Source organism: Azolla caroliniana, unplaced genomic scaffold, assembly GCF_043228905.1.
Source record: "Azolla caroliniana isolate FFs.n. ecotype wild unplaced genomic scaffold, voAzoCaro1.0.p SCAF_17, whole genome shotgun sequence".
Lineage (NCBI taxonomy): Eukaryota > Viridiplantae > Streptophyta > Polypodiopsida > Salviniales > Salviniaceae > Azolla > Azolla caroliniana.
Genome location: NW_028230452.1, coordinates 5845156 through 5867742, shown reverse-complemented (window position 1 = coordinate 5867742; position 22587 = coordinate 5845156). Strand labels below are relative to the sequence as shown.

Sequence of the window (22587 nt, the reverse complement as noted above, 5' to 3'; positions counted from 1 at the left end):
TGCCCTACAACAAACGTATCTCCAATTTTATCACGACCACCCATTGTCGGGCCACTTGGGTTTCCACAAGGTTCTTGAAAAATTACATCTCAAGTATTATTGGCCCAACATGAGACACTCAGTCTCTACCTGTATCAAACAATGCGCTTTGTGTCAACACATCAAACCTGGGGGCAAGCCAGTTGGAACACTCCAACCCATCACCGTCACGTCACCTTTCGAGCTAGTCGGATGGGATTTCATGGGACCTTTTCCCGAAACCTCTAGGGGCAACAGGTATATCCTTGTCATAACAAAATACCTCAGCCCATTCACCGTAATTCGTGGCATCAAGTCCACGACTTACTTACTCCGACGCGATTCCAACGGTCGATTCACCTCAACCCATGTTGCCCGTATCAAGCCATATGCTACCCTAAGCCTATCTTCTAGCACCCCTCCTTCTCTCATAACGTAACACTCCTTGTTTTTCTGAGGGGGGAAATGTGGTGTCCCTTTCATGCAAGAGCATGCATTTGAACACACCACTCTTTTAGCCACTCCCATTTAGCACATCACCCATTTTAGCCCACCCTTTTAGCACACCATTTTGGGACACGTGTAGCTAGGCCGTCCCAAAATGGGTTCTTTGTATCTTCTATATATTGAATGATAAGTATGAAGCTAGCTAGGCTGGTTTGGTTTCCTTTTATGAGCATTTCACAATATATCACCTTGTATGTGACCCCTTCTTAGTAAAAACTTTGTATGTGAAAATAATGCATGCATGTTTGCTCACCCTTCTTGGTGGAGATTTCACACAACACTTACATTATCATGCCCATCTATATCTTCTTATGAATTACAGAATGGATGTGTCCAATCTAATAGATATGCCGAATATGTAACATCTTCACATGATCGTAAGACAACTTCTATGAAGCACAAAACCATCAAAATCTAGGATATTCTAATTTCGATGCACATCATTTAGCAATGCCATGGAAGAATATTGAATATGAATTGCAATACATGGGGGTAATTATTTTTCTTCAAGTCATGTAAAAATTATCCTTCTCTGCAACTTTCACACAAAGTCATATATCAAGTAATGAAGAAATCTATCAACACTCTCTGGATAATAGCGTGACATTCTTCTTCTTTCTTCATTTCCTTGTCGGTATTTGTCTCTTACCTTTGGTCTTTGTGTCTTAAATCTATCCACACCCCTCGCGTTTTTTGTGTGGCAATCCTCCATCTTTGTCTCCTTATCAATATCTTTGATTGTTCCATTAGATTTCCTTCTTCTCCTTTGAAAGTTGGTTATATGGACATGATCTATCCTTTTTTCTCTCCAATCCAAAAAGCTTTCAAACCATCATGGTTGGCTCCCTAATGGCAAAACTATTTGGATGTATAATGGAATCAAAGATAAGTGCATGGGTTGAAAAAAATGGTAAGAGAGTGTTGAGAATCAAGCTCAACATAGTGCAACATGTGAACACACTTTTTGAGAATCCATGATTACTCAAAGGTCAAGAGTCACACCACTACTCTCTACACATTAACTATGTGTCATAGAATCATATTCTCTGACACATAACTAATGAGTTACATATTCCCATGACTATGAGTCTTCACATTCCCCAAGAGAGAGAGTGGTTGTTGTAAAGTTAATGAAGAGAGAGGGTGACTCTATATAAAGCACCCTCCTTATACTTCATACTAAGTCGGTTGTGACTCCTTGTAATGTTACATTTTCATTTATCATATTCTCCTTCTTAATATACATCTCCTTCTTCTTGAGTACTTCATTTTGTCTCTTATCCATCTTGTGTTCTCTCATCTCTCCTCTAATTCCTCTCACACATACACATAACACACATCTTTTCCGTTACACAAGAATCATCATCGATTCTTTACAAAGAGCTTATGGATAAGTTGTCTTTTGAAAACACATAGCACCATTAATCACCTTGTAACCCTTTGAGTATTAATGGAGGAAAGTCACTTGACATGTGGAGGTTTATATTGTTGCTTCTTTTTAATAAGCTTTTGATATGGTACCTTGTGAGCATGTTTGGAGACGAATGGAAGAACTTGAAGTACTAAGTGAATATATGATTGCAAATACTTTAGGAGATGCACAAAAGCAAGGCATTGGAAAAAAATTGCATGCATACTAAATTAAGTGTCTATAGCTCTAAAACAAAGATTATGCTTGTGAAAAAAAACAGATAAACCGTGCATTATGTATAATAATGAGCCACTTGAATTTGTGAAAAGCTTTAAATATCTTGGCCTTGAAGTTCCTTCAAATCATAGATGGATTGAATGTGCTACACACCACTTAGAGGCAAGAAAGTGAGCATAATATTCATTTGAGAACACATGCAATTATAAAGATATTAAGTGTTAGATCCTCAAGAAATACCTTTTCGACACTTTGGTGACACCTATGCTTCTCTATGTGATGGAAGTATGGGATGATAACATACCTAAATCTATTTGGAAAGAGTTTGAAAATGTCCAATAACATTTCTTTACAAGGTTTCTTCAAGTTAAGGAACAAGCGCCATTGAGATGGGATCACTTCTCATTGAGATCATGACCATGGAAAGGGTTGTTGAATACATACTTAAGGTTCGAAAAAGTTTCTCACATCGACTTTCTAGAATCCTATGAGAAGTAAACAAAAAGATCCAAAAGATGCATTAAAGCAAATTTTTGTGTTCTGGTTTGATTTAAGATATGGAAAAATGGTTTGGTAGATGGGATGCAACACACTTGCTTCATGATGCATGATTCACTAGATTCCTCTATAAATGAGACATTTTTACAACGCCAATGTATCATAACCATAGGATAAATCTAGAGGTCCACGCTTCACACATTATACTACACGTGATGAACCTAACTACAAAACCATATTCTTCATGGAGGGGGGAAACTGTACACTTAAATACATATAAGAGCCCGTCTCGTTGTCTGGCATTTGAAGCATTGCTTCCACGAGACATAGCTCACATGCATTGCGATGTGAGGCAGGGCGTTGGGGGCACACAGTGATGAGAGTGGTTGAATATGCACACTTTGCCCTAAACAAGTTCAAGAGTCTCGAGTATCATACTTTCGATACAATGCTCTCTGCCTTTGGGATCATATATTCGACCATGCGTTCCACGGATCTTCGAGCGAACCCGATCCTCACACGAAATTCTGCCGCGGCCAAAATGTGTGCACTCCTGATCACAACATTCATCGGTGAAAGTTCTCGAACATCGAGAGCCACTAATCAGTTTTTCAGATAGTTTTACGTGAAATGCAGTATTTTCGGTCTCACGGGGGGGTTATATTGGACCTCCCAAGACAATAATAGAATCTCTCTCTCTCTCTCTCTCTCTCTCTCTCTCTCTTATGGTCATGAGCTTTCATTTCATGTATGTTGTACTGTGTACATATTCTCATCATATACCCCTTTGTCTCTCTTCTTCTCTATATGGTATGTATTTATATACCATACCCCTCCTTCTCTCCTTTTTCTGTATGTTGGGTGTCAGAGCTTTTATTGTCTCTTCTGCTCTCTACCTTCCTTCGTATCAGATCCATGGCCACCTCCGAAAATGGCAGCTTCCAGATAGTCAAGATCAAGCGAGGAGACGAGGTATAAGACCTTCTCTCTCTCTCTCTCTCTCTCTCTCTCTCTCTCTCTCACACACACACACACACACACACACATGCCTCTCTGCATCAGCATTAGTGTCTGCAAATTAGGGCTCCTGCACACTCTGTAAGTTAGGGTAATTCGTGTTTCCAGAAGGTCAGTGGGTTTCTGGACATTAGGGTTTCCTCTCTGTCGAGTAAATTAGGGGATTCATTTCTTGTCTGGAGAATATTCCGTGGAAGTTCCGCATTCCTGCCCGCACTGTCTTCTTTTCGGTCTTTCTCTCCTTTTCTTTTGTTTTATCTGCAGATAAGGTCGATGAAAATATCTATGCTAGCCTACCCTCATGCTTTTTCTTTTTCTGCACTGTCTGCTGATTTAGACTAATAATTGTTTGAAGAAAATTGATGGAGGTCGCCATGTCTGTTTGCTTCCTTTGCGTCAGCTTATTATGTTGGACTCTTAAAGATAGACCATTTTTAACAATTACACGTTTTGGGATTCCAATATTTGTGAGGTTTCAGATCCATATTGCTCTCTACTGACTGCATATTGGGGTAATAAAAGCTTCCATGTCTTCTCATGGGATCAATCTAGTCCAACATAATTAACAAGTTAATTTAGCAAACCAAGTATTCCTAGCCTCCACTGGCTCCTAGTCATGCCAATACCACAATGCTATAAGTCAATAACTAAAGATCGATTGTTTCACCTATGATTCTGCATCGCATGTTTAACCTTGAACTCACATTTTTCAGCTATGAACCTGCATTCTTATTTAACACGGAGTCTATCATTGTATGACCCTGAATATAGGGAAATGGTTGCAACTAATAACAGTATGAAAACAAGCATGGATATATAATCTCGCTGGTGATATGTACATTGTGCACTTACTTACCTTTGACCATTTATGGATCTATGATGTTTTTGAGTGAAGATACATCTTGTGGGGAAACATTTGGAGTATTTTTAGTTATTTAACAGATCTAAAGGTCAGCCTTGTATTTATCGGAAATATTTATAATTTGGCCCTGATTAGGAAGAAAAGGGTCATATGGCTTGGCAGAAAAATGAACATAATGTCTCACATTTTGGAGGAAGATCCTCAGTTATGTGTGAGGTAGCAAACATGAGAGTGATTAAATATAGTTGGTCCTTTTTGTACACACTTAGATTATAACCACTGCTCCCAAGTAGGAACTTTTAGATAAGATAGATTTGATTTCACAATGTATTGTAATGGAAAATCATAAATTTCTTTCTTTGCAATATAACAGCAAGGTAGAGATATGTAAGAGACTCAATATTATACCATTGGAAAAGTTTCAGGGTTCAATGGGAACTTGGAACAGGGGATTTCAATTGTAGAATTTTGTAAGGCAATGTAGATTCATGGGATAGATATGATTTCCTTTACTGTAGACACTCTGAGCGGTGTAGGCTCAATTGAAATTTATATATCCTTTGTTCAGTTCTTTTGTTTTGTTTGTAAAGGTTGACATTGCGACATTTCCATCCTACCTTCTTGCCTTTTGCTGGCATTTATCCTGTTTAAATTTAGAACTATATTTACTTTGTAAAGATCGACAGAGCAGTATTTTCATTTTGATTCGTTTTTGCACTTTGCAGACTTTTGATGCATATGTTTCAGGAAACCAATCTGCCCCAGGTATTGTGGTGTTGCAAGAGTGGTGGGGAGTTGACTATGAAGTGAAAAACAATGCTGCATTGATTGCAAGCAAGGGGTTCCGTACCCTTATTCCTGAGTATGACGCTGATCTTTACCAAATATAAGAATAGGTCCTTTTATTTTTCTATTCTATCAATGAATTGCACATTCTAACTGTGAATGATTTGTAGCTTGTACCGTGGAAAGGTTGGTTTGGATGCAGCAGAAGCACAGCACTTGATGGAGAGCCTAGATTGGCCTGGTGCTGTCAAGGATATTGCTGAATCTGTAAAATGGTTAAAGGAAACTGGATCTCCCAAGGTTTGTGACTCACATATGTTTTACATATGTCAGTTGTTTTAGAGAATCATTATTTGTGAGGGTTCAATTCAATTCTGGGCTGGCATAGATAGAACTTTCTCCGCTTACTTGTGCATGATAATAGAGGTTTTAAAAGCTCTAAAAGAATACCCCAGAAAATTTTGGAAAGCCTAATTTTATTAAGATGGACATGAAGGAAAACTACAAAATGTGACTGGCAAGAAAACTCAGGCTATATTTCAGACATCGTGAAGGGATTCTAAATGGAGTGATCACAAAACACAGTCTAATAAACACTTACTTTATAATTTTCTTATTCTGATTTGAATTCATTCATGGTTGTGAAGGTTGGTGTGACGGGTTTTTGCATGGGAGGAGCACTCTCAATAGCAAGTGCTGTATTGATTCCCGGGGTAGATGCTGCTGTGTCATTCTACGGTACACCATCACCTGATTTAGCAGATGTTTCAAAGGTTAAGGTTCCAGTTCAAGCACACTTTGGTGAGCTTGACGATATTCAAGGTTTCTCTGATGTTAAAGTAAGTGTTCGTTATTTTTGTTGCACTGTCTAGGTTGAATCGTATTGTTTTGTGGGGGAATCATATCAATACATTCCTTGCTTTATGCATATTTACCAGGATACCCCTCTGTGTTTAAAAATTACTTGAATAGCTGTGTCAATTTTCTTTATGAGTACCAAAATACCAATCCCATTAAATCAATGATTAATTGAGCAGTGATTAATTTGGTTCTAAAGTATGGAATTGTTTTCCAAGATTAACATGCCCATGGTGATCAATAAGCTGAAAAATTAGTCAGCCTATCGATTCCTAGTTAATTAATCAATTTATTAATTTCCAATATAACTCATTAATCTTATTTGGGTGTGGATTAGATCGCTAAATATGTGTAAGTAAAAGCTCTGATGAAGTTTGATTCAAAAAATGGATGGGAAATGCTGTTAATTTTTGGAAAACATTAGAAGATATAGTAGTGTTTGTCCCCGCCTAGTTATACAGAGCAATAATGCACAATCAAATGCTTTTCATTTTCAGGCTGCACACGCATTGGAGGAAAAGCTCAAAGCAGCAGGGGTGGATAATGAAGTTCATATATACGAAGGTGTGGGCCATGCATTCATCAATAGTTCACCAGAAGCCCAGAAGAGGAAGGAGGCATGTGGATTTGGATCGCATAATGATGCTGCGGTTAACCTAGCTTGGTCAAGATTTGAAGCTTGGTTTAAAAAATATTTGCAGTCTTAAAGCGTTCGAGCAGTGAAATCAAATTCTCTCTCTTTTGAGTTAATACTACATGCAGAAATGTATCCGTATCCACCATCTCTGTTTAGTTAACTTTTGAGACTGCATTTGAAATAAGTGACACTACCCTTGAAATATAAATATGGATTCTTTTTTAGTCCGTGAGTGAATATATCAAGAAACTCATCATTTATGAAATTTTTATCTTTATGAGAATCTGGATGTTCTGTCTGAATTGTTCTTTTGACATGGGTCCTTTGTCTATACAAGTGATGAATGCATTGACCACCATGAACCATTCAGAGGTGGTTTGTTTTTAAATTATTCTGCAGCCTTTCATGGTTAAGGGTTCACGGTTTAGGGTCTTTGGAAGATGGAGGTGATGCTCTTAAGAAGTTCTGAGCAAGGCACTCCTCATATTATATGAAAGCAGTTCAAGATCAATTGAATGTATTACTAGAGAGAAGCTATGAACCATTCAGAGGTGGTTTGTTTTTAAATTATTCTGCAGCCTTTCATGGTTAAGGGTTCACGGTTTAGGGTCTTTGGAAGATGGAGGTGATGCTCTTAAGAAGTTCTGAGCAAGGCACTCCTCATATTATATGAAAGCAGTTCAAGATCAATTGAATGTATTACTAGAGAGAAGCTTTGGTTTCTTGCATGCAAATAAGCAGGAGAATAAGGTATTGTAGACATAGGAACAATTTAAGGTATTGGAGAAGCGAGAACAACTTCTGACTTGTTACTTGATGGGTTGGTTCTAATGAACCTAGGAGAGGGGGGTTAGACACACACACACACACACACACACACACACACACACACACACACACACACACACACACACTCCATTTCTAGCTTATACTTAGCTTTGGTGCATACTCTGGGTATTATAAGAGAAAAGTGAAAAGAATCATAATTTGGGAGTGAAATATAGCATGAAACTGTTGCAATATTCTCATATTACATATCCCACTTCTAATAGGGTTATTGAAGTCATTAAAATTGTTGAAATTTGAGGTTTCAAGCTTACGTAGCAAAATATTTCGATACAAAATCAACTAAACTAGTATGAATAATCAACTCTAAAAAACTCATTGATGCCAACCATCATGATTGTTTCATAAGGATCTAACTTCATTTACTACACACTCTCATTTATGTTTATGTTATGCTTTGATTCGTTTTCTCTCATGAATTGTGTTTGTTAGGGCTAACCAGAAGAGCCCCACCACAAAAAAAAATGAAAAAAGAAAAAGATCCTAGATTCCTATCAATGGGTTTGTAAATGTGGATTTTGCAACACGCTACTGGTCTCAGTATATTATACATTGATTATGTGAAGGCTCTTTTTCACAATGTTGTGGAGGAATGTAATCTCTTTTGAGCATTTATGAGTAGAAAAAAACCTTGGAAGTTTGTATTAGCATGCATGAACTCCTTACTAGCAACAAAACCATGAGAGACATCACCAGATATGCTCATTTTTCATCTACTTGACCAAATAATTAAATTCATGGATAATCCATAAAGTGAAATTAGGAAACGAGCTTAGTTTTTCATTTCAACTTTTACTTTTCGTGTTTGTTGTACAATTTTTAAATTCCCCTGCCTTACGGGGAGAGTGCTTTGTATCCATTCTCAGTCCCATGGGTCCTATTGGCTCTCCTTGGATGTAAATATATCATCTCTCCCATAGGTTACAAACATCATACCCTCTTAACAATGAAAAAAGGGTGGCACCACTTCCACTTGGAATGAGTAGGAGTATGGAAATTCAAGAATTTTGTGTAGACCAACATGTTTTTCTCCCCTTGGTCATATTATGAATGTGATTGCAATGAGTTTTTAATCTAAAACACAACTACTTTTCAAATCTTGTTTCAAATGAGGGTGACAATGAACATTGCATGAAGGCGACAATGATGTCATACATAAACAACACAATTAAGTAATCAAATCTTATTGATGAAATTGGTGGAAGCTAAGCTAGTAATAGCACATGCTCAATTCCCACAACTTAAAAGAGTCCTCAACAATCCTTGTCGTATAGCAACATCAAATAACATAAATTTATTTATGATGAAACAATACAAAAAGCATAAACTTGTATATAAAACCACTAACATTGACTTGCCAAACGACTTCATTGGTAAGGGGTCTTGGGAATCATCTTCATGTTTTCCCCTTTGATCCATTGACCAACCGCCCTTTAGAAGGGACTCTTGGATAATTGTGGTCGTTGAGCTTTCAACCCTTCTCAACCAATAAGTCTCGTAGGAAAATCCTGTATCATCGCACACGAGCTATTAGAAACTACTTTTGTGCACTTCTTGTTGTTCTTTGGGAGGCATTCACCCCATGAAACTACCCCCATTGCCATGTTCCAAGTATAATGGCCAACTCGTCGAGCTTACAACTTGAAGAACAGGGGTTCAAATCTTGGCCCTCCTCCTAAAGCTACATGCCATCTTTGGAAAAACAAAATTAAGGAAAATGGAGATGATTACTAATTAGCTTCATAACAATCAACACTTAATAAAAACAAGAGCCACTTCATACAATCGATTCATGATACCGATGAGACGACGACAGTCCAACGAGGAGGTTCGTCTAGAAGAGAATCCAAATAGATGAGTTGCGAGGTGTTGGTGAAGAGTGGTTGTGAGGTGCACGGATTACTTCATGTTGTAGTTTTTGTCAATAAGTAGAAGACACGAACGCTCAAACATGGGTCAAACAAACATTAAAATGGATGGATTAGGGTTTAGTATGATGCATGAAAATGTTTCTAAACATCTTTGGAAATGGTTGGAATGTTTCTTAATCAAACTTGCATTTATGAAATTTTTGTATATGAAAATTGAAAACTTGCATGTTTTTGAATCTAGTATTAGGGACCAGGGTTTAGATTATTGTTGTTGAAATCGTTATTTGTAGACAGATTGCTTGTATAGATGGTTGCTAGGTCCAAAGACTTTGACATGTTTGATGTCAAGTGGCGTGATGCATATCACATTGAAGTGTGACCGAGTCAGAAATCGTGGCGCGGTTCATGGCAGATGAGATGGTGATATATTACTTGAAGAAGGAAGAATGGATGGATCTCCCGATTTTGTAAGTATGGCACATATTTGGATTTCAGAATTGTTGCTTAGTAATATCTTGGTTCTTATAAGCACTTTGGGTATAAGGTAAATAGAATTGGTTCAGACACAAAGACGTAAACCTCATTTAGACAACAATGGGGAAATGGGCACAATGGAAGATTTTGTACAATTCACTATTTTGCATACCGGTTATACATATGAATGAAAACAACCATTTTGAAATTGTTAGTTGTCAAATTGGGTGTGCAATGTTCGTTATTATGTTGAAACTTATAATGTAATGTCAAATTGTATGCGTAATATGGAGAGTATTCTTAGATATTAATGATAGGCTTTCCAAAATCTTGATATCATCAACACAATTTAGATATATATAAGAGCTTCATGTCTAATTGGCAATGAAGAGTATTCTTACACATAATCAAGACATTGATGATAGGCTTTCCAACATCTTAATATTATCAATGAAGAAGTCGTCAACAATATATAGCATCATATTCTTTGTAAATAATGTTGTGATGTGAGCAAGGTTGTTAGGTACGTTAGGTACGGTACGGATACCATATGTATATAACGTATTAATACGCGTATAGTACCTCCTAATTAAAAAATATGTTAAATACATTTTCTTAATATGTTAAATACTTATAAAATACGTATAGTACGTTAAATACTTCTAGAATTTGAAAATTATTTACCTTTCTAAAAAATATCTATAATATTGTAAAAAACATCTATGTTTACACAATTTTGTGATGTATAGTATAGTTATACATCCTAAAATGCATATAAGACATTTGAACATTTCACATCCTAAAATACTTGTAGTAATATGGATATCGACATTCCCTTATTCTATAAATCAATGTAAGTGTATATCACGATGTTCTACTTCAAATTGTAATTATTTACAGTTATGCCTTCATAAATTGAGGAATCCTCTACGATTATCACACTCATGATAGGTTTCACTTTTCTTTGTTTTCTTCTTCTTCTCCTTCTTTTATCTTTTGCGATTATCACATTCAGAGTTAGGACAGGTTTATGTCTTCTTTTCTCTCTTCTTCTTCGTCTTCTTCATATTCTTCATCGTCATCTCTTCTATTCTTCTTCATTCCTTCCTTTGGCTTCTTTTTCACTAATTTTTTTTTTCTTTTGCTTTTTGTTGGGGTTTTATTTACATTTTCTTTATAAATACGTATTATACCTATTTTTTAATAAATACGTTAAATACCATATTGGACGAATGTACATGATATTTGATTGAACAACATTGAGATATAGTACATACTATACAAATGAGGAGGTACTATACGTATTTAAACGTTAAATACGGGTACGTAAACAACCATGGATGTGAGAAACTATTGAGCATTTGAAGGATCCTTATTTGTAAAAGAATCCTTACCACTTTAGTAAAGGAGAAGGACATAATTGATCAAAGTTGTTGATTGTTTACATGCACGACTATGTTTTTTCTTTATTGTTGAACCTAACCCAAATTGCAAGAATGCTTCACAAAGAATCAGTGTTGCAAGAGCATTTAGAGCTACGGGTGTTCATTGAAAGCATGGTGTCTAACAATTTGTTAAAAGTATGGTATCTAATTAATAAAGTAGAGGACGAGTGAATTGCTTAAATAGGTATGAAGAACTTCCTAACTAATGGGAAAGTAGCTTCCTTTTGGAAAAAAGAAGAAGGTACGAAGAACCTAATGGATGATGTTGAGTAGGTTGGAACATAGGAAATGTCTTCTAAATATGTCAAATTGAGCCGCTTCCCTCAAGTTCTCTTTCAAAATTCCATCCAAACTTTACTACATGTGCATGCCGACAACTACAAACTTGTGATGTGAAAAATGAACACATTTAATAATTAAGGCGTTGAATTCAATACCACTATTAGTGTCCCCTTAAATGTAAATGAAGTGCAAAGTGACGTCCTATCCTAAAACCAAATGTCGACACCCTAAAAAAGAAAGAAATCGAAGAAACCCAACACTTCCTATAGGAATAGAGATTCAAACTCAACACTAATTGAACCCAAGGAATAGTTCCAATCACTACACCATTCACTTTTAGCTATTAGTATATTACTTTACAACTTTTAGTTTTCTCAAGTTTTTGATGTCAAGCTTTGGAGTCTGGCGCTTGCCATTGAGTCGGTCTAGCTGACATCTGATTTGAGCCATGTGCCTATAGTCAGAGAGGAGGGTGACGGGTGATAGAGGAGAGGCGGTCAGAGCCGAGCGCTTTTTTGGATGGTGTGCACTCTGTTGTTTTTTGGATAAAGATTGCATACGTGCCCCTCAGCTATGCGCCCTGCACCGTCTGTGGCCTCCAATTCCCTCGCTAGGAAAGAAAGGCCTCTTTATGATTTGAGTGCAAATGGACACGAACATACATATACATATACGTATTTAAATTTAAATACAAATACATATACATATACATATATCAGAGTATGTAATATACTCGAATGCATTGGCAAACATTCCTTTTTTATACGAATGCAAACGAATGCATATATGATCAAAACAGTCGTATGTTTTTTTTTTCACACTTTATTACCTTAACTTTCTCACCTTTAAAAAAAATTTATCTTATAATAAATAATGAATACAAAAGTATGGTATTTACCATACTCAGAGGGTGTTTTACCATTCGCGAATGCACGTATGGTTGATACTATGAATCATAAAAGTATACATATACATACTTGTATACATACGATGACAGAGAAATAGACATATGCATGCACGCCTGCTTGCTTGCTTCCAGCATCTTATACCCCACCCAAGAGTTTAGGGTTTAGGGTTTAGGGTTTAGGGTTGCATACATACCCAAAGAGTTTAGGGTTTAGGGTTTAGGGTTTAGGGTTGCATACATACCCAAAGAGTTTAGGGTTTAGGGTTTAGGGTTTAGCCTCAATGGAGGACGCAGCAGCAGCAGCAGCAACTTCATCTTCTCCTTCTTCATCATCGAAGAAGAAGAAGAAGAGGAAGCTCCCCAGCTGGGTGAACCTACACTATGCTCAGAAGAATCCGAATCCGAATCCGAATCCGAATCAGAATCGGAATCAGAATTGGAAGGTAAAGAGGAGGAAGGTAATTGTCCTTCAGTCTCCACCCCCTCATCCCCTTCCTCTACTGCGAGGCCCCACCAATAAGACGCCAATGCTTCCTCCTTCCGCATTCTCATCTACAGAGCTTATGCTAACACCTGAACAGATTAAGCCCCCTGCAGATGATGAGCGGAAATCAGTTCCTTTCCTCCTTCCGGATGTTGTTGATGATAGAAGTATAAAACCTTCTGTCCGGCGCTTTGATATGGAAGCTTCAGGGGCTTTCAGCACTGTGAAAAGTCGCGAAGAAGCAAACAGTGAGACCAGATCAGTATCTCATCTTGAGCACCATCAGTACATCGATGCTGATCAAGCTTCGGATTCTAGCAAGACCCGAATAAGAAGCAAACGCCTTCTTCCTGCTTCTCTGCTTACCATCAACCCTTCAACAAGTGTTCTGACGACAGAAGAGCCTTCTCCTCATCCCCCCTGGAATATGCTAAAGGTCGTTATTTCTTGGCTCGATCTATTTCAAGAATATAAAGATCCAGAGAGAAAGAACGACTGAATTTAAAAGAGATATTGATGGGAGAGTGGGCATCCCCGCTTCAAATTGATGGTGATTCTGATGACCTCTGATATGTTGATTCCGCAGGCGCCTATACATGTGATGTAGTTGTCTAACACATCTATATATAGTCTGAGGAAGAAAGTGTCATCCTTGCTTCACATTGATGGTGATTATGACGATCCCTGATAGCCCCCTGGACACCTAACTAATTACCAACCCTTGACCAGTATATTGTCCACATCATGTTAAGAGGGAATTTTGATCATTGAGTTCTGCTTCAAGCACCATTTCATAAAGTTTGGTGAGCATGTGGCCACATGACCGGCTCAACCTTTAATGGGGTGAAGAAGATGGAGGTAGTAGAGTGAGACTCTGATGCTGATGGTTGTGGTAAGGGGGGTTGGTGAGGACATTATATACTCTTCCTACATAAGAATGCCATGATTGTGGCAACTCGATTGGGGCCAGGGTCTAGGCTTCTCTGATACATCGCCAAGCAGTGCCCAAGTATTTGTTTATGAAGAGGTGGTATAAATCCATGTATTATACATCCCGCTATGCATGCCGTTTTTGGAGTGCAAGGGTTCTCTTTTGCGTGTAGGCTGTTTGTTATGTAGTCTCCCTAAATATTACCTTTGAGGGAAGTTGCTGATATATCTCTTTACATTCCTCTTTGTACTAGTGACTTTGGGGCATATTCTTGGGCTCATCCTGTGAGGTGGTGTTAAGATGCTAGCACGAACATATCTTTGTCATCTCCTGTGTTTTCTGATCCTGAACTGGTGGAGCTCTTGAAATTTGCCAATTCCTCTAAAGATATCAAGTGCTTCATCTTTGGGTCTTCCAAGTTTCCGGTCTCACATGGCCTATTTTGCATGGCATTGAGTAATTCGCTTAGACTCGAATACCATGTAATGCTCTTACATAGGACACTACATGATGACTCAGTTTCTTTTTATCTCTCATTTCTTATTGTCATTACTTGTTTTGCATATCTTGATCCCTTAGGAAGAAAGTAACATACTTGCTCTTTTGATCTTTGCTATTTTAAGCATGTATAAGCAAGATATTGCTTTGCTTGTGCCTTTTGATTAATTTGAAACACTGTTCAGATGCTTGATAGTTCGGTGTTCAAAGAAGAATCAAGTCCACCTGAAGGGTTGATGTCGATTTCACTGCTCAAACACCAGGTCATTTTAAAATCTTGTGTAAGCTCATGCTTAATTCTCTAAGTTTTCAATGTCTTCGATAAGTTTTCAGACTCTGAAATGCTCTTTTCTCTGTCAGCAAGTCCCTTTGATGTCGCAGGTAAATTATTGGTTTAACGTAGCCATTTATTCCATTGAGTGTAAACAAATAAATACAATCAGGCCAATACTGACTAGTGTTCAGGAAAAAAATTGCTCCCATTCAATAAAACAAAGGTACAACTTTTAGCCTGTCAGTATAGATTATTCATTAAGGAAAGAAAGCCGGATAGAAATGTGTAAATTTCACTTGGTTTGCATTTGCGTGATTAATATTTAAATATTACATTTCATCTGTCTAAATTCAGGGAAATCCACTGTTTTAACAATTTTAGAAACTTCAGGGTGTCAATACCATTAACATGGATAGCCATGGATTTTACTTAATACTTCTATTATAGGTCCTGGAGTAAATACAAGTAATGATACTAGGAAGATTAGACGTTCATTATTTGTTTATTATTTGCTCTGGTTTTCCATTGCAGATAACTGGTATTATTCTGCAATATTTCATTTGGTGGCATTCAAGACATGTTCTCTATTTGATATGTATATTTTTATGTATTTTTTGGATACTCACATTTTAGGGTTATAATTCACCAGTTCATCATAATTCAGTAAGAGAAATAGAGAACGTTTGGTTGATTTTGTTCTGATCTTTTGATTTATCAGTGAGGTTCATTGCCTTCCATAGGAGTTATGCTAATGATTTTGCGTTACCTTTTAGAGAATAGCACTTGCATGGATGGAGAAAATGGAAAACAAACTAAATGGAGGGATCTTAGCTGATGATCAGGTTTTTTAAAACACGATATCTTGCTTTTTGAGTTCCTACATTTTGAGTTATGGCAACCTTGCTATGAGAGACAACATGCTCTCTCTAACAAATAAGTTAGTAACCTTTGAAACAATTTTAGTTGTTTATTTCTTATTGCTTGGAAGGGACTTGGAAAGACCATTGAGACAATGGCACTGATTTTGAAAGAGAAGCCTATAAGACATGAAGGAATAAAGCAGCATCAAAGGGAGCTCATAATTGGAACTACTATCTACCAGCAAACAAGTATGGATAGTCTGATGGGTGGCACACTAATTGTTTGTCCAACAAGTGTGCTGAAACAGTGGGAGCAAGAAATAAAAGGGAAAATAATGGAAGCAGCTGGGTTGTCCATCCTTGTCTATCATGGTAGTAACAGAATAAAAGACGCATTAGAGCTAGCTAACCATGATATTGTGCTAACAACCTATGCAATAATAGCTATGGAGGCTCCCACACAGCCATTGTGTGGTAACAACCTCCAGAACTCAGACTGTAATGGTGGCATAGCTACATTGAGAAAAACAGATCTTAAAAAAAGAAGTAAAGGTACATCGTCTGGCCGTGTTCCTCTCAGAAACGGTAGGGTTGGATCACTATACAAAGTGTTTTGGTTTAGAATTGTTCTAGATGAAGCACAGAATATAAAGAATCCTAGGACGCGAATTGCAAATGCATGCTGGATGTTGAAGGCTGAAAAAAGATGGTGCTTATCTGGAACACCTGTACAGAATGCAGTTGATGACCTGTACAGCTATTTTAGGTTCCTTAATTATGCTCCATATTCAGATTATAAGGTTTTTCAGTTGAAAATAAAGAATTTATTGGCTGAAAATCCAAGCATTGGTTTTAGAAAGTTGCAGCATGTTTTACAAAGGATCATGCTGAGGCGAACTAAGGGTAAGAGATCTGTTTCTTGATTTGTAAATTCATGGTATCTAGATAAAAATCATTATTACCCACATGACTGCTTCTTTATAGGTGGATGTGTATCTAGCACTAAAAACAGTACTTGAAAGATGTTTCTTGCTCATATTTAGGACTTTCCTCTGTCTGTTGTCAGTAGGAAGCATTGCAAGAATGTGCTTTTTGAGACTATTCCTGATTTTGACAGAAACTCTCATTGATGGAAAGCCGATATTAAATTTGCCAAAGAAGATTGTGAGCTTGATACAAATAGACTTTAGTCCCACAGAACGAGAATTCTATACAAAACTTGAAGTCAAATATCGTAAGAAATTTCAGGTATACAGAAATTGAAAGACATGTATCATATTTCTGGTATGAAAATTTATGGAATTGACACATTATACTTCTATAAAAAAATGCACAGGATTTGCTAGACAAGAAGTTGTGAATATTTCCCTTACGAGAGAAATGTCTGATTCTATTTCAGATATTTCCTTGTTCTCAGAAATGAGGCAATAATTTTGGTCTCCTAGAGATGTTAACACATCTTTCACATTGCGCAAGCCTACAACATGACTGCATTGGAAACACATCATATGTGACCAACAACCACCCTCTTCTGAAGGAACAAAGAATTGTAATGGACTTCAATGTACAGTTTGTGGTGTCTGTATTGTGATTCATTTCTAAATTGATTTACATTTCAGTTGTTAATTTCCTAATTCAATTCCTTGTATTAACGACATGATGATCAGCTTTGCTATCCAGAACATTACAACTTATAGAGGCATGTTTAGTACTTTGATCTTTCTCAATATTGGAGATGAACAAATTTTGGCTAAACAGGGAAATGATAGTTTAGTCCTTCATTGGATAGGTTTCTTGATGCTGGTGATAACTAATGTTATGCAGTTCAACATTGTTATTTCTCACGAGAGATTAGATACATGCTTGTCCATAGAATTAAGCTAATTACACATGTCTAGGGTTCTACTTAGCAAATCCACATTTCTTAAAGGTGAAGACATTTTAGCCATACTAGCAATGTGCCATGTACGCATCATATTGAACCCAAGTCCAGGTTCAATATTCATGTGAACTTTGATGACATCAAGAGTGGTGATAGGTTTTCCAATGTGAAGTTTGTAAAAATTGATGTGTGTATTGGATAGATAGGGCATTTTTTAATATGATAACTCAGTTTAATAGTAGCTTTTTATCATTTTTAAATTTGTCAATCACTGTTTTCTTAACATAAAACTTTATTTTGTTGTAGATGTATGCTGCAATGGGTGATGTGCACAGGAACTATGTTAATATATTATCAATGCTTTTATGTTTGAGACAAGCATGTGATGATCCGAGTCTTGTCAAAGATCATTTGAAGGATGGAGAGAGTCGTACACAAATTGAGCTTTTATCTCGAGAGGAACAACATTTTCTTATATCAAGATTGAAGAGCAACTCGGATGTGTGTTCTATTTGCATGGTGAGAACAGACGCTTTTCATTTTGGGTTTTCAATTTTTGTTTTATATTTTGCGTTTATATAACCATTATTAAAGTGCTCATATTCTGAGCCTCAGAATACAACCTCACCACATTCTAGAGATTAATCCTAGTTAGTGGATATTAATTAATGGAAAATGTTGTGAAGGATATAGGCAGTGGATATTAATTAATGTTTTCACCTATTCTTAGTTTTGATTTTGGTATTGTTACCTGGCTATATACACCAAATCAGTGATATAACTGAGGTTCTTGGCTACAGCTGTCAATTGTGCTATGCCTTGTGCTCTGAAGGATTTCTGTGTAGATAATATACAGTCTTTTTATCTAAAACAAGAACAAATAGGCAAATGCCATTGTTTTGCAATAATTTCTCTCAATTGTTCAGATTTATACAGAAGTTATCATGATCTGTGTTTTTTACAGGACATCCCAGAGGATGCAGTTGTGACCAAATGTGCTCATATCTTCTGTAGACAATGTATTTCACAGGAACTGGAACGTGATGATTATATTTGCTGCCCAAATACCGATTGTGATACAATATTACAACTACAATCTATTTATTCTTGGTCCTCATTGACTTCTGCACAAAATGATTTTAGTGGGGAGGCCTTACCAACCATCTCTTCAGTTGTACAAACTAAATCTTCCTCAAAGATTAACGCAGTTATTAAAACAATACTTGCTTTGCCAATGGTTACAAACATTGATCAAGATCGATTCAGGAGACAAAATAATGCTTCCTTAAGCAGAAAGAAAGCGCTTGTATTCTCACAGTGGACAAGGATGTTAGACTTGCTAGAAATTTCTCTCGGTAGAGAAGGGATTTGCTACCGAAGGCTGGATGGCACAATGTCTACACAGGCCCGTGAGCGTGCTCTTTCAGAATTCAAGACATTACCAGAGGTCATTGCTTACTCTACTTGTCAAGTAGAAAAAAATTCATGTGCATATTAGTTGAGTTGTTAACTTTTGCATACACAGTTTTACCAACAGATTATTTCTCTTGTATATATTCATGTTCTCTGTGAGATCATTTTTTTAGTAAGTGCATTACCAATTCTGTGTACATTATAATTAGATTTTGTGATTTAAATGCGATTTTTTATATTATGTTATTGCAATTCCTTTGACACACAAAAAAGACGTTTTTGTAGGTGACTGTTATGCTTCTGTCTTTGAAGGCTGGTAGTCTGGGTCTTAATATGATTGAGGCATCTCATGTGCTTCTTGTGGATGCTTGGTGGAATCCAACCACTGAGCAGCAAGCAATTGATCGTGCCCACAGAATTGGACAGGAAAATCAAGTTATTGTGTCACAGTTCACGGTAAGAAACACTATTGAAGATCGCATGTTGGCTTTGCAGGTATGTACTACTTGAATGTGAGATTTATATTTACATACATTTAACATTTTCAAATGCCATTTGACCTTTCTTATATGCAATTTCCTTTTATACCAACTTGGAAAACTAGGAACGGAAGCGTCAAATGGTAGCTTCTGCCTTTGGTGAGGACGGACAAGCCAATTTGGTTCATTTGACTGAGAGTGACATAAGCTACCTTTTCCATGTATGATTTAGAGACACTTGACACAACTTTTCAACTGTAAGGGTAATGAATAATTTTAATGGAACAATGCTGTCATGAAAAATCTCATTGGAGATATTTGAAAAAAGGCCTGCTCCAGGAGAATAGGAAGCCCCAGAGTGCCCTCTTTTTTGGATTGAACAGAATGTATATAGAAGGGGTGTGATAACTTTTCAACTGCAAGGGTAATGACTAATTTTAACAGAAAAATGCTGTCATGAAAAATCTCATTGGAGATATTTGAAGAAAGGCCTGCTCCAGGAGAATAGGAACCCCAGTGTGCCCTCTTTTTTGTATTGAACAGAATGTATATAGAAGGCCTCGTTTCTATTCGACCTCAGGTTCATAAATGTGAAGAGGGAGTGAATCTAGGGCTTGGACGGCCTTGAACTCATCTCGGGAATCTCGGATGATCAAGGCCGTCCAAGCACAAATAAAAATAAAAACAAATAAAAACAAATAAGAAAAAATAAAAAGCAAAAAAACATTAAAAAACAAAAATGAAAAGTAAGAGAGAGAAAACTATTTTGGGGTCTATTTGGGGGAAATTCAAAATCGTGAATTTTTGTGTCTTCTTCTCTCTTTCCTCGCTTCTCTGTTTCCTCGTCGAGCACCCTGATTTCTTTATCATACGCAAGAATAACCTAATTTCTGTGTCTTCTTCTATTTATCACAAGCAAGAATCACAGGTGTGCAAATAAACTTTTCTCCACTTATGAACATGATGGATTTCTATTTTACCCCATACATATTTATGCTTTTTTCTGTTTTTTCATTTAGGGTTCAAAATCGACATATTCTGTGTCTTCTTCTCTCTTTCCTCGTCGACCACTTCTCTATCGCAACTTGCAAGCAAGAACTTGATTATGCATGTAAATGCAAGCACTTGATGTGTATTAGATTATTTATTGAACAACACATGCCTGACTCAAGAAAGGAGCTACATCTTATTGATGATGCATTAGAAATGCGTGGTCAAGATGCAAATGCCAACTTTGAGGGTAGCCATGATGAGTCTATATTTGCAACTATTTCTCTTGTTAAGGAAACAATAAGGAATTTTGAAGAGTGTCTACATTCTATGTCTAAAGAGGATGTTAATGTTTGGAATGAAAGAATGCTTGCATTTTGTCAGCAAATGAGGTCTGATATTTCTCCTTTGATGAAAGATCTGCCTCAAAATGAGAGTATTAGAGGTTTGCAACAAAATGTTATTGAAAACCCCTATGGCAACAAAAGGCCCATTGTTAGCAATGTAGTAGCTTTCGAAGATATCGGGGTAGCTCCTAACAATAAGGATAAAGGTACAAGAAGGCATGGATGGGGCATACAAGGATGTCGAAAGCGAGTTCGTCTACCGAGACGTATGAAGGTTCGATGTATGCATTGTAATTCTTTGGTCCTAATATTAGATAAAAATCAAACATCACATTGCAATCATTGTGATAGCATGTTGCCGTTAAATCATAATCATGGTGACATTTCGATCGCTATGAAGGGAAAATGTATATTGATTGATGATGGGGCAGAGTGCATAACAAGTGCTATGATTGTTGATGTTCATTACCCAGATAATGGGGGAGAACGATGGTTCACAATAACAAATAGCAATGGAGTATCTACCACTAATATTTATGCTTCTAAAGTTAGAATTCTTGCTACATAGCTTTATTGTTTAAACAGATCTGTTCAGACTATGGTGTGATTCAGTTTTGCCAGGTTTGATTCTCATTCCTAAATCTATATTGTTTCTCATTTGTAGCTTTCGTATTTGTACATTGTTGACTGGTAACCTTGTTTACTCAAACTCGAATATTGTGTATTGAGTGTTATGTAATGGTTTCATCGTTAATGACATATTTGCAAAAATTGTAATTGAAGATACAATATGGCAGATTGTGTATTTATAGAAGTTGAGACTGAAGATACACTATTCAGAGTTTGTGTATTTACAATATAATCCAAAATTTAAATTGTCGATAAATATCCGAGTTGGAAAAAGGCATCCAAATTTTCTCATGCCCATGAACCTACAAAAGGCACCAAACAAGGTTACCAGTCAACAATGTACAAATACGAAAGCTACAAATGAGAAACAATATAGATTTAGGAATGAGAATCAAACCTGGCAAAACTGAATCACACCATAGTCTGAACAGATCTGTTTAAACAATAAAGCTATGTAGCAAGAATTCTAACTTTAGAAGCATAAATATTAGTGGTAGATACTCCATTGCTATTTGTTATTGTGAACCATCGTTCTCCCCCATTATCTGGGTAATGAACATCAACAATCATAGCACTTGTTATGCACTCTGCCCCATCATCAATCAATATACATTTTCCCTTCATAGCGATCGAAATGTCACCATGATTATGATTTAACGGCAACATGCTATCACAATGATTGCAATGTGATGTTTGATTTTTATCTAATATTAGGACCAAAGAATTACAATGCATACATCGAACCTTCATACGTCTCGGTAGACGAACTCGCTTTCGACATCCTTGTATGCCCCATCCATGCCTTCTTGTACCTTTATCCTTATTGTTAGGAGCTACCCCGATATCTTCGAAAGCTACTACATTGCTAACAATGGGCCTTTTGTTGCCATAGGGGTTTTCAATAACATTTTGTTGCAAACCTCTAATACTCTCATTTTGAGGCAGATCTTTCATCAAAGGAGAAATATCAGACCTCATTTGCTGACAAAATGCAAGCATTCTTTCATTCCAAACATTAACATCCTCTTTAGACATAGAATGTAGACACTCTTCAAAATTCCTTATTGTTTCCTTAACAAGAGAAATAGTTGCAAATATAGACTCATCATGGCTACCCTCAAAGTTGGCATTTGCATCTTGACC

The 22587-nt window shown here is 36.7% G+C and overlaps 4 protein-coding genes across 6 annotated transcripts; 3 read left to right on the top strand and 1 right to left on the bottom strand.

Moving 5' to 3' along the window:
• The first annotated feature begins 3507 nt into the window (after positions 1-3507).
• On the top strand, positions 3508-7032 carry LOC147852997 (uncharacterized). Its single transcript, XM_087333679.1, has 5 exons — positions 3508-3643; positions 5276-5412; positions 5507-5636; positions 5984-6175; positions 6692-7032. The coding sequence occupies exons 1-5, from the start codon at positions 3587-3589 to the stop codon at positions 6899-6901; spliced, it is 726 nt and encodes a 241-aa protein (XP_087189805.1). The 5' UTR covers positions 3508-3586; the 3' UTR covers positions 6902-7032.
• Positions 7033-12908: 5876 nt separating this feature from the next.
• LOC147852996 (helicase-like transcription factor CHR28) lies at positions 12909-20029 on the top strand. Of its 2 annotated transcripts, XM_087333159.1 has the most exons (11): positions 12909-13576; positions 14755-14832; positions 15617-15685; positions 15832-16606; positions 16821-16951; positions 17151-17267; positions 17892-18104; positions 18550-19032; positions 19284-19493; positions 19603-19740; positions 19901-20029. In XM_087333159.1, exons 1-10 carry the CDS (start codon positions 12938-12940, stop codon positions 19702-19704), a joined length of 2817 nt encoding a protein of 938 aa, XP_087189285.1. In that variant the 5' UTR covers positions 12909-12937; the 3' UTR covers positions 19705-19740; positions 19901-20029. The 2 variants fall into 2 exon arrangements, with proteins under 2 accessions (XP_087189285.1, XP_087189286.1); XM_087333160.1 differs by lacking the exons at positions 17151-17267; positions 19901-20029 and having other exon boundaries at positions 19603-19887.
• Positions 20030-20594: 565 nt separating this feature from the next.
• On the top strand, positions 20595-21506 carry LOC147852995 (uncharacterized). The gene is made up of 2 exons (XM_087333456.1): positions 20595-21088; positions 21288-21506. Exons 1-2 carry the CDS (start codon positions 20606-20608, stop codon positions 21315-21317), a joined length of 513 nt encoding a protein of 170 aa, XP_087189582.1. The 5' UTR covers positions 20595-20605; the 3' UTR covers positions 21318-21506.
• Positions 21507-21611: 105 nt separating this feature from the next.
• LOC147852994 (uncharacterized) lies at positions 21612-22550 on the bottom strand. 2 transcript variants are annotated; one of them, XR_015531313.1, is made up of 3 exons: positions 22189-22550; positions 21842-21989; positions 21612-21746 (listed from the first exon to the last, which is right to left on the bottom strand). XR_015531313.1 is itself a non-coding variant. In XM_087333441.1 (2 exons), the coding sequence occupies exons 1-2, from the start codon at positions 22477-22479 to the stop codon at positions 21960-21962; spliced, it is 321 nt and encodes a 106-aa protein (XP_087189567.1). In that variant the 5' UTR covers positions 22480-22550; the 3' UTR covers positions 21771-21959. The 2 variants fall into 2 exon arrangements, 1 of the variants encoding a protein (XP_087189567.1); XM_087333441.1 differs by lacking the exon at positions 21612-21746 and having other exon boundaries at positions 21771-21989.
• Between the last annotated feature and the right edge of the window lie 37 nt (positions 22551-22587).

Bases quoted from the DNA above. Each gene is read 5' to 3' on its own strand.
- LOC147852996 (XM_087333159.1), top strand. From the start codon at position 12,938: ATGGAGGACGCAGCAGCAGCAGCAGCAACTTCATCTTCTCCTTCTTCA. The intron at 15,686-15,831 runs GTTTTTTAAAAC...ATTGCTTGGAAG, and splicing joins GGATCTTAGCTGATGATCAG to GGACTTGGAAAGACCATTGA. The intron at 17,268-17,891 runs GTACAGTTTGTG...ATTTTGTTGTAG, and splicing joins GAATTGTAATGGACTTCAAT to ATGTATGCTGCAATGGGTGA.
- LOC147852994 (XM_087333441.1), bottom strand. From the start codon at position 22,479: ATGTCTAAAGAGGATGTTAATGTTTGGAATGAAAGAATGCTTGCATTT. The intron at 21,990-22,188 runs GTTCGATGTATG...TTCATTACCCAG, and splicing joins GTCTACCGAGACGTATGAAG to ATAATGGGGGAGAACGATGG.
- LOC147852997 (XM_087333679.1), top strand. From the start codon at position 3,587: ATGGCCACCTCCGAAAATGGCAGCTTCCAGATAGTCAAGATCAAGCGA. The intron at 5,637-5,983 runs GTTTGTGACTCA...ATGGTTGTGAAG, and splicing joins AGGAAACTGGATCTCCCAAG to GTTGGTGTGACGGGTTTTTG. The intron at 6,176-6,691 runs GTAAGTGTTCGT...TTTCATTTTCAG, and splicing joins AAGGTTTCTCTGATGTTAAA to GCTGCACACGCATTGGAGGA.
- LOC147852995 (XM_087333456.1), top strand. From the start codon at position 20,606: ATGTGTATTAGATTATTTATTGAACAACACATGCCTGACTCAAGAAAG. The intron at 21,089-21,287 runs GTTCGATGTATG...TTCATTACCCAG, and splicing joins GTCTACCGAGACGTATGAAG to ATAATGGGGGAGAACGATGG.